General features: G+C 28.9%; 1 protein-coding gene across 1 annotated transcript in view; it reads left to right on the top strand.

The window, feature by feature from the left end:
- LOC106473628 (histone-lysine N-methyltransferase 2C-like) overlaps nt 1-10,590 on the top strand; it is a gene marked incomplete at its 3' end in the record, with an annotated part of 37,108 nt that extends 26,518 nt beyond the window's left edge. Inside the window, exons 10-19 of the mRNA XM_013934310.2 lie at nt 47-224; nt 1,459-1,573; nt 4,787-4,980; nt 6,054-6,153; nt 6,506-6,545; nt 6,853-6,986; nt 7,328-7,486; nt 9,167-9,283; nt 10,069-10,170; nt 10,486-10,590. Of these exons, the coding sequence (XP_013789764.2) occupies nt 47-224; nt 1,459-1,573; nt 4,787-4,980; nt 6,054-6,153; nt 6,506-6,545; nt 6,853-6,986; nt 7,328-7,486; nt 9,167-9,283; nt 10,069-10,170; nt 10,486-10,590 (1,244 nt within the window). The remainder of the gene's footprint in view (nt 1-46; nt 225-1,458; nt 1,574-4,786; nt 4,981-6,053; nt 6,154-6,505; nt 6,546-6,852; nt 6,987-7,327; nt 7,487-9,166; nt 9,284-10,068; nt 10,171-10,485) is intronic.
- Nucleotides 10,591-11,411: the final 821 nt, after the last annotated feature.

Here is an 11,411-nt window from a genome sequence, read left to right as displayed (position 1 = left end):
TTATATATATATATATATATTTTTTTTTTTGTTTTGTTTACACCAGCTGGCTCAGAAGCAAACTGCAACTCTTGTGAAGTTCCAGGAAATATTCCAGAACTTCTTTTTTGTACAAGCTGTGGGCACCACTACCATGGAAACTGCCTTAAACCTCCAGTGGCTGTGAATCCTGTGGTACGGACAGGGTGGCAGTGCCCAGACTGCAAGATATGTCAAACATGCAGGTATGGTTCTTGAAAATCATTAAGGACTACTTCAGTTACACTTGCTGTATGTTATTGTGTATAAAGAATGCTATACTCTACCTATCTTTCAGTAATCCAAGAGTTGTGCAGTAAAAAAATTGTGCTTAGAGGAATAAATTAGTTTGAATGCATATTCTATAAATATGTATTCTTTTAATCTGTAAACATCTATTAGTAATTTTTTCTCATTATGCAATAAAAAACTAGTTTATAATAATAAATATTAAAAATGGCATGTTGGTGTACAGGAGCCTTCTTTTGGTGTAACAGTTTTTTTTTTTATAAATATTTTCTAATTTAAAATTAAAGCATGTCCAAAGTAGACATAAAATTACTTTTTACGTTGTGAACATTTCAAAGATAATGTATATATTTTGTTTCCTTTAGGTTTGATAGGTATTACACAATGTTACTTTGATGGCAGAATATTTTCAGTTTCTTCGGGCTTAGAAATATATATATTCAAATGTAAGGATCAATTTGTAATTTATATAAAAATGCCAATTTGTTTAATAATCTATAAGTACTCCAAACTATACACTGCTGATTAGAAATAAAGGAGACCTATATTCAAGTATTAATATTCAATAATGTTGGCTGAATTATCAATTATTTTTCATAGACAGTAGTAGAAATGATACTCTTAGAATTGACCTTCAAAACCAACAGGTTTCATGAAAGACTCATCAGAGAATATCTGTCATACCGGGCAGACCTTCAAAGAAAAAGTATACAGAGTATTTGACAATAGTACTCTGCTACTTATACCAACACATGATTATTGTGTCCAAAAGACCACAGAATATTTAAGTTTCATGTTTATTTGAGATCTAGACTAAGAATGGGCAAAAGTTTGTTACTTATGTAAAACAACCAGCATTCTTACTTGAAACAAAGTTATTTAGAAAACCTGTTGAAGCTGTAGAGTTATTTGCACAGGAAACAAAAGCAGACATTTAAGAAAGATTTATTTTTGAATGATGAATTATCACTTTTTGCCAGCATGCACCTACTTGCACTGAGTTTATAGGCAAGCTACCCATATAAATGTTAGTAAAAAGGCTTAATTGAATTCAGTCTATATTTTTTACTTGTAATGCTGTGGATGACTTTTTTAATGATATTGATTGTGTTTTCAAAATCAATTTTTTAAAATTCTTCAATAATAATGTAAAGTTGCAGAAATAATACAGAATTTTAATTTTATGTGTAGGCATCCAGGTGATGATAACAAGATGTTAGTTTGTGATGTATGTGATAAAGGCTATCACACATACTGTTTAAACCCCGCTATCACCAATATACCAAAAAATGGGTGGAAGTGCAAGGTAAGAACAGATATAAGAGCAAAAAAATATATCAAAAAAATAGAACAGAAATTGTGAACATCGTTCAAAATACTGATTTAAAAAAATTTTTTTTTAGTGTATTTAGTATAATTTATATTTAAAATACAAGTTTGGAATTGTTAATCCTATCGACACGGGTCAAAGGCCATATCATTGTGTTTCTTGACTCGCATTCAAAATTTTATTGAACTACTATTTTTGAATGTATTTCAATACTTTTGGTACTAAATTGTAGATTATAATTCAAATTTTAGTATTATACATTAGTTAATTTCTTAATTTAAAAGTAAATATTAAAAAACACACCTAAATATTGATTTTTGTGTGTCACATGTTATGTTGAATGCAGCATTGGTTCAGATTTAATATTTGTGATGTCCAAATACAAAGTCTGTAGTTTCATACAAATTAGAAACTCAAATTACCGATATTAACAAGCTAGTATATAGCATAAGAACCTCCTATCTTTTCTATATGTTGAAATATTGCTACATTTACTCAAACACAGTAGCCCCACCCACCACTTTCCACTTTTGGAAATGCTTGTTTATGTACATCTATTTCTGTCTATGATGTGTGAATAATCAATCGAAAGCTCAGAATGCCCCGCTAGTGGCTTTCTCAGCCTTTTTCAAATATTTGGGTGGCAAACAATTTTCTTTTTATGCTAGATTCCAAGTGATAAGGTAAGGCTTTAGTGAGCTCATAATTTCATATTTTTGTAGACTGAAATACAGCTTAGTTACTAAGCTTGATAAATTATAGTGGAATTCTATGTTATTGACATAGTAATTTATAATTTTTGGTTATTTCAAAATGTGTATATAAAATCTGAAAATAATTATTTCATTTCGCATCATCGGTGTGCGAAATTTGATAAGGCTTAGCAACCTATGGTGAGCAGCAAATGGGTACAAGGTTTGTAACTGGATGAGATAATTGTTTGCTATGCTTCTTATTTACTGTTCTACGTTTTAAGACAAATAAGTTTAAGAACCCATTTCTAAATAGTAATAATGTATGTACATACATTATGTATTATAACTGAAATGTGACTGGATTTTGCAAAATACTAGTCCACTAAAAAACAGCCAAGACAGGTCACTTTGTAAAGGCGAGTTTTATATTCTTAGATACGATAACATGAGTGCGAAAGCACCAAGTCATTGTAACTTCTATATTGTTAGCCAGGTACGACTGATATGTCAATATAATAATAATAAATATATAATGTTATGAGATTTAAGCTATTTAGACCAAACATTTGTGTTTTCATGTTATAATTTGTAGTCATTCTAAAAAAAAAAAGCATAATTCATATTTATTTTCTAATTTTTTTATGGTGGTTAAGAGGTCGGTAAAGGTGAATATTATATTCTTGGATATGGTAACATGACCGCTAATGCACCAAGCTATTTAGATCAAACATTTGTGTTTTTGTGTTATAATTTGTAGTCATTCTAAATGAAAAAAAAAGCATAATTTATATTCCTAATTTTGTATAGTGGTTACGAGGTTAGTCAAACCAAATGAACCAGTACAGAGATTCAGTAGTTAAATTAACAGATAAAATATGAAGTTTTTTTCTTAAAAATCATTTGTTAATTACCTGGAGGTTATAAAGATTTCACATGTGAAATTTGAAAATTTTCTGATGCTTCAAAGTATTTTTGATCTTAAAATCAAAATCCTTTGCATGTTTGACAGTCAACATTTGAAGAGAAAAAGGTATGACAAAAACATCACTTAAAAATCTTAAAATTTAATAAAAATACCTGATATTTTGCACATGAAAGTCTTGTAATGTTTACTGATAATCTGCAAAATTTCGTGAAGGTATGATTACTAGTTTAACAGTTATAGCATGAAAACTATAACAAGCACAAGATGTTACAACATCGGTCTCTGGGACCGAGCCTGTGCTGAAATAGTTAAAGCATGCTTGAGTTTACTTCATAAACAGTTTTTCATTACATTTTGTAAAGAAAGCTAGTAATTTTGTTAAACCAACTACTTAACTTCTTCCACATGGGATTGGTTGAATCTATAACTTTTAATACAGTATGTGTAGCTTTACAAAATTTGTCAGACTTTCAGTAAACATTACAAGACTTTTGTACACAAAGAAATTAATTTTTAATTTGAGTATTGTTAATGAAGATATGCGTGTGTGAATATATTGAGTAGTTTTGTTTACTAGTCTCAGTGAAAAGTGATTTTCATGTTAAGATGAAAAATACTTTTATTCTGCTGAAAATATTTAAATTCCATTTATATAATCTCTAAAACCTCCAAAATAATTATAAAATGTTGTTTTTAGTGAGACTTTATATTTTATCTGTTATTTTCTCTACCTTAACTATATATATGAGATTGGTCAAATAACCACCAAAGAAAAATTCTAAATAAATCTAAATTGCCCTTTTTTCTTTCTAGAATGATTTTAGATTGTAACATGAAACTGCATTTGTTTATTGTAAATAGCTTTAAACGTATAACGGTATACATCTGTTTATACGTAAATTTTATTGTTTTATTTACCTTTGAACAACTGATATTCCCACCATAAGATGTGTGAGTCAGTTGGTGAATATGGAGCTCATCTTACCCTGTTGAATGACATAATGCAATGGCTGCTCACGGGTGTACCTCACGAAAATTTGTATTATTTATTTTACTTAATCTAACCTTATGTAACGTAAAACTGGCAGTTTGAGAAAGAGGGGATGTGATAGGTGGGTGTGGGAAGAGGGGTCTGATTTTCTAGATTATGGCTCAAATAAGATTGAAGGCTATAAAAATTATGCTTTGTCTGAGCAATAACAACATTATAATGAGTAATTAACGTTAAATTTCTTACTTCTTGTAGGGATACCTGGAGAGCAAGTGTCACAATTCTGGTATAAGGATTTTTTAAAATATTTCCTTATAAAATTAAGAACTTGTATTAAAATTTTGGTTATTATCTACATTGTATTGCCATCTTTATTTTTATACTGTGATAATAAAGTGCTTTAATTTAATTTTAAATATAACTCAATAAAACCTCGTGACATGCACAGAAAAGGATGCATATATGGAAAGAGTTAAAGTACGAAAGACTGAATAAATTTAGAAAATGCTAACAATCTTGAGAATATTCCTACTTAATTCTATAATTTTTAATTTTTGTTAACTTCTATGTATCCCCAGAACTGTCGTGTATGTGGAGATTGTGGATCTCGCACCCCTGGAAGTGGACAAAGCTCCCGGTGGCACAGAAATTACACTGTTTGTGACAGCTGTTATCAGCAAAGAAACAAAGGAGTAGCCTGTCCTTTATGTGGAAAAGCCTACAGACAGTTCATTGGACGTGCAGAAATGGCTCAGTGTAAAACATGTCGAAAGTAAGTTTGGTTTTTGTAATATGCTACTTTCATTTTAATAGAATTATATTTTAAACAATTGAGAATATTTAATGGAATTTGAACTCAGATTTTTTATTGATAATTCAATTTTTCATATTTAAAATAACTTCAGCTGTCTAACTACTTTTACATATGTAAAAAACGTTACAGTAATCTTGACTTTTGTACCTCAGCTAGTTACTGAAGTATTCATCAAAGTTTGATTAGTGAAGCATTTTATGTGTGGCATTTACAATTATATATATTTTTTGAAGTATAAAGTTTTCATTTTAAACTGATATTTGTTTGTTGATATTGAATGATGTAATGGAAAATTAAGAGGCCAACATCTGTGAGTGAATGTACCATACAATCTGAACATGACTAATTTTGACACCCGAAAAATTCAAAAATGTCTACATCTCTGCTATGAACCTCAAGAAGGTATCTTTATACCAAGTCCTATGTAAGTTGATTGACATACACATGAATAGTTCACATAAACCTCAAATTGTACTTTCCTCCATGAAATATGGAGCAAAGGACAAAAATTCCAAAATTGTCATATTTCTGTTTTGGGGCCTCCAAAGTGTATTCTTGTACTATATATCATGTAAGTTGTTTGAAATATGGCTAAGTAATTAACAAAACCCCTAAAATTGTGGATTTAATTAACCCATTTGAAGCATCATATTTGAATTTATTGGGATTATGGCCAAAAATAGTATTAACAGCAAGGGTATCCAACTGAGGAAATATTACTTTCTAGTCTTTAAAAGTATATTTAATTATCTATACCGATTGCCAGGTTGAATTTTAGTTTCTCTCTGACTGTAAGTTAATTATTTTGTTAGGCATAATCTTTTAAATTTATAATATTACTGAAGAAACACAACATGATATAGGGATGAGAGAGGGATAAATTTCAAAATGAAAATGTAGTGTTAAGTGCAAATTGTGCATAGAAATTATAGCCTTTATGTTCTAATTACTAAATATTATCAAAAAGTGAAATAATTGCCCTTATTTATTTCATTTACATTTCTGACTACTGTAAAAATATTTTATCACAGATGTATCCATCCAGAATGTGACCCACGGATAGCTCAACAAAGGCAGAGTTTATCAACCAGTTCTTATATTTGCCCTGTTTGTAATGGAACTCGTCCTGCAGTATGTAGACATATTCATTTTTCTCAATATACATGGTGGATTTCTTTTTTTTTTATATAATTTAAGGAACACATAGTTACATAATCATAGCTACTGTTTTATGAAGTGGTTATCCAGTTAATAATTAAATTTATATGTTAACTTTTATCCAGAATAATGCATACATTTTTTTTGTTACGTAACTTATATAATGACTATTATATATATTTATTATGAGAAGATAACTGAGAAAAAGTGTATATATTTGTCTTTCTTATTTGTGCTGTTTGTATGAAGGTATATAACATATCTGTTAGTTTACTACTTGTTACCTGTATGGTTATTTTTTAAAATTTGATTTCTTATTCAATAGGTTTCTGCCTTGCGTCTTGATGTAGAAGGTTTGACAAAAAGTAAGATGTTTTTCATTGATTTTATTATAATAATTAAACTTAGGTTTAATATACTGTTTGTACATTTTTAAACTGGTATGAAAACTTTATTTTCTGCAGAACTTTATAGAAATTATTCTGTAACATTTTACCTTTAATATTTTTTGGTATCATAAAAATGTTACTATTGCAATCTTGTATTGAAAAAATAAATAAATTTACAATTGAACAGTGCGGCATGGGATGTTTCACTGTGATTGTAGAAGTATCAAGATATTTGGAAATATTTCATTAATATAATTAGTGTTTAAAACTTTGAAATGATTAGTTCGAAGTAAAGATGAAGGTGCCTGTACGCCGTCAACCCCAGATACTTCCATGAACTTGTCTAGAGAATCACTTGGGTCAGGAAATGATGATATTGTATCAAATATAGATACAGACTTTTTGGGTGCAGAAAAGGTAATGATTATATTTTGTTATTATTAGTTCAGTATAGTTTTTTAAAATATCTTTGTGGGAAAATGTCTGCTTTCTTATCCTTAAAAAAGAAAATCATTTCTGAAAGTAATTGTGAGAAATTATATGTAGAGGTTAATATATTATGTACTTATTTGTAACTTATGTGTGATTGGAATTTTTGTTTTACATAAGAAGTATTTTCAGATTTTATAATCTGCAGAATAAGCTGTTTTCCTAAGGATTTTGAAGAAAGCTTATGATCTTATTTTGGAAAATGTCAGTGTGGTTTGGGGCATAATTTATACCCAGTATTTCTAAAAATATGTTGTTTTTCTTTGTAGCCTCAGTTTGGGTTTTCCCAGTTTGGATCAGCACCATCTCAACCAATAGGATTTTCTCAGCCTAGTGATATAAAGTTTCCTGTATTTCCTCTGACAAGAGCCCTGACTGGAGGAGGCAAGTTTTTAGGGAAGAGAAGGCCTGGAGTTGGTCGACCACGAGTAGGTTAATTCTAGAGCATAAGATTTTACTATCTAATCTATTGAAAAATAGAGGTGTATGAAATAACTATAAAAACAAAAAATGTAAAGATTCTATTTTTAGTTACTTATTAAATTCCATTGTATTTTGTTTGAGGAAATTATATAAACTTTGTTTGACATTAAAGCTAAAATTATTTTAACCCTTCCACACAGGTCAAAGGCCATGTTATCGCATTTGTTGACTCGCATTTAAACTTTTATTGAACTGCTTTTTTATAATTTACATCAATAAGTTTGATATAAAACTGTAGGCTATAATTCAAATTTTAGTATTGTACATTAATTTCTCAATTTAAAATTAAATATTAAAAAACACACATAAACATTAATTTTTGTGTGTCACATTGTATGTTGAATGCAGCACTTGTTCAAATTAGATGTTTGTGATGTCAAAATACAAAGTCTATAGTTTCATATGAATTAGCAACTCAAATTATCAATATTAAGAAACTAGAATTAATAATAAGAATGTCCTATCTTTTCTATTTGCCGAGATATCACTCATGTACTGAATCAAACACAGTGGCCTCACTCATCTTTTTCCATTTTTGGAAACACTCCCTTCTATACACTTACTTCTGTCAGTGACATGTGAATAAACAGTTGAAAGCCTAAAATGTTTTCCTAGTGGCTTTCTTGACCATTTTCAAGTATTACAACATCATCTCATTCTTTTGATACAAATCTTAAAGCTGCTAAGGTGATGTCTTCAGACCCAAATACAGCTTAATTACTAAGCTTGATAAATTATAATGGAATTCTATGGTATCGATATAGTAATTTATGATTTTTTTTTTTGTTATTTAAAATGTATAAATAAAGCCTAAAAAAAATTTTGTTTCACATCCTCCATGTGCAAAATTTTATAAGGTTTATCAACCTATGGCAAGCAGCAAATAAGTACAAACACAGCCAAGACAGGTCACATTGTAAAGACTAGAGGTTAGTTTTATATTGTTGGATATGGTAACATGAGTGCACTTGTGTCACATCATTGTAACTTCTGTATTCTTAGCCAGGCACAGCCGAAAGGTCAATATATTAAAAATAATAAATATATTTATAATGTTATGAGATTTAAGCTATTCAGTCCAAAATTTGTGTTTTTATGTTATAATTTGTAGTCATTCTAGAACAAAAAAGGCATAATTTATATTTATTTCCTAATGTTTTATGGTGGTGATGAGATTATTCAAATTAACGGAACCCATACAGAGATTTGTTAGTGAAAATACAGATAAAATATAACATTTTTCTTAAGAAACGTTTGATAACTATCTTGACATTATATGGATTTCACATGTGAAATTTAAAAATTTTCTGACACATAAAAGTATTTTTAATATAAAATAATAATAGCATGAGAAAAACATTGCTTAAAAACCTTAAGACTTAATAAAAAATCTGATATTTTGCTTATGAAAGCATTGTAATGTTTACTGATAATTTGCCAAATTTTGTGAACATACGATTACTAATTTAAAAGTTATAGCATGAAAACTATAACAAGCACAAAATGGTTACAAGATCAGTCTGAGCTTGTGGCGAAGGAGTTAATAGAGCTAGTAGGTTTGGACTCAGTATGATGTACTCTTGATGCTGTAGTGTTTCTGTATTTATGAATTTGTGGTATTGTAGGGTGTTGGAAAATTTGCTGGAAAACGTAGAGCAAAGATTGCAGAGTTCCAGAGAAAAAGAGGTCCAAAGCCTAGAGGAGTCAAAACCCTACATTTTCCTGGTGTATACTTTTCTCATGTAAGAGATTAGAAAATAAATATCGGTTAAAAAAATATAAAACAGAACACAGTTTAAACATTTGTAGACAGTTAGGGGGATGTTAGAATGTTTTCTATATCATTTATATATGAAAATGTGCATTTATGATTCTTGTGTGTGTAAAGACACCATTTTGGAATTATTAAAGAATTGAATACAATCAGTATTTTTATTTCAAGTATGACTAATTTTTAAAATGCAGTTTAATCATGAAAACAACATAACCACCAAATGGTTCCCATTTGACTTACTACATTAATCCTTTTAATGCCTGCAGATAGCAAAGTCATTCTGGGTCATTTTAATCTATTTTAATAATTTTGTTTCAGAAAGTAGTGTACTGATGTAAATGTGTGAACTGAGCACTCTTAAATTTTTCTTCTAATATCTTCTATGGCTTACACATTTTAATTCTAGAGGCACTATAAATTGAGCTGTGAATTCATTGTTTAGACTTGTGTGTACATATATTTCACTTCAAGGAGAAATGACAAATTTGCATGTTCATTATCTTTCTAAATATAGATATGCTCTCCAGCTAAAAAACCATTGTAAAGTGGAGGCATTACACTTCAAAATTATTTAAACAACATGCCAATTTTTCATTCATCCTCCATGTTGGTAACACTGAAAGCAAGCAGACAGAGCCAACAGTTAAAATCATGTTTCTTGTCACTTTAACATTGCATTTGTTAGGCAGCTTGAGTTACATTCTTTGGTTCTGTTAGTTTTTAATGGTGTGCTTTTGTTTTTGTTTTTTGTAGAGCTCAACATTCAGTGACTCTAAAGAAACCAAAGATGACGAACCAGGTGTAGATAATAAGCTTGTTTTGTGTGCTACAAATGATGAGTTTGTGTTGTCTCAGGTAAATAGTTATTTAGCTTTTGTGATATTTTTGTAAATTAATTTTTGAGTGAGTATTTAGATATACTGGTAATTATGTATGCATGGTTTCCAGTTTATGACTGGTAAAATATATGACTCAGTTAAAACATGGCCAATTAAAAAACTGTTCTGTAGTTTTCTGTAAGAATATATTTAAGATTTCATTAATGCATAACTGTTTGTTATATTAATTGTACAAAATACATTAAAAGAATATACTGTTTTTAAAACAAAATGAAATTGTATCACAGCACAGTACTAAGTCATATTTGTGTATGTAAATGTTGTATTTCAGGATCTCTGTGTCATGTGTGGGAGTTTTGGAAAAGGAGAAGAAGGTAGATTAATTGCATGCTCTCAGTGTGGACAGTGTTATCATCCATATTGTGTTAATGTAAAGGTATGTTTTAATTGAAGCTGATGTATACATCAGTTTCCTGTTTAAATAATTTTTCCTCAGAAAAAACAGATTTTAACAATCTTTTAAGAAAATTCATCAACATTAAAATACTTTTATAGCTAATGTTTGAAAAATACTTTTATAGCTAATGTTTGAAAAATACTTTATTTTACTTTTACATCAACATTAAAATACTTTTATAGCTAATGTTTGAAAAATACTTTATTTTACTTTTACATCAACATTAAAATACTTTTATAGCTAATGTTTGAAAAATACTTTATTTACTTTGTTTAATAATCTTAGCATAATAATCTGGATCCTTATTTATTAAACATCTTGCCTCCTAACAAGCTTTTACTTAAATTTAACCCTCTCAATATGGGGTCAGTCAATTTGACCAAGTCATGTGGCCTTTTGTACTCATTTAAAATCTTTATAAAATTAATACTTATAACTCAGTATATTTGGTATATCTTCACAAAATTTGGCAGTCTTTCAGTTAATATTACAAGTCTTTCAAATTTCTTAGTGAAGTATTTTTAATAAAATAAAATAAAGATTTGTCCATGAACATATTGAATATTTGTTTTGAATAATCCGTGTGCAAAGTAATTTTCACGTCAAAATTAAAAATACTTTTTGTCATCTCAAAAATCTCAAATTTCCTTTGTGTAATCCCTAAAACCTCCTAAATGCATTTCAAACAATGTTTTTTTTAGGGTAAAACTTTATAGTTTATCTGTTATTTTCTCTATGCCATCTCAAACCGGGATTGGTCAATTCGACTGACCTCGTAACCAAAAAAAAAAAAAAAAAAA

This window comes from Limulus polyphemus, unplaced genomic scaffold, assembly GCF_000517525.1.
Source record: "Limulus polyphemus unplaced genomic scaffold, Limulus_polyphemus-2.1.2 Scaffold6344, whole genome shotgun sequence".
NCBI classification, from domain to species: domain Eukaryota; kingdom Metazoa; phylum Arthropoda; class Merostomata; order Xiphosura; family Limulidae; genus Limulus; species Limulus polyphemus.
This window is presented reverse-complemented; position numbering and strand designations above follow the sequence as displayed.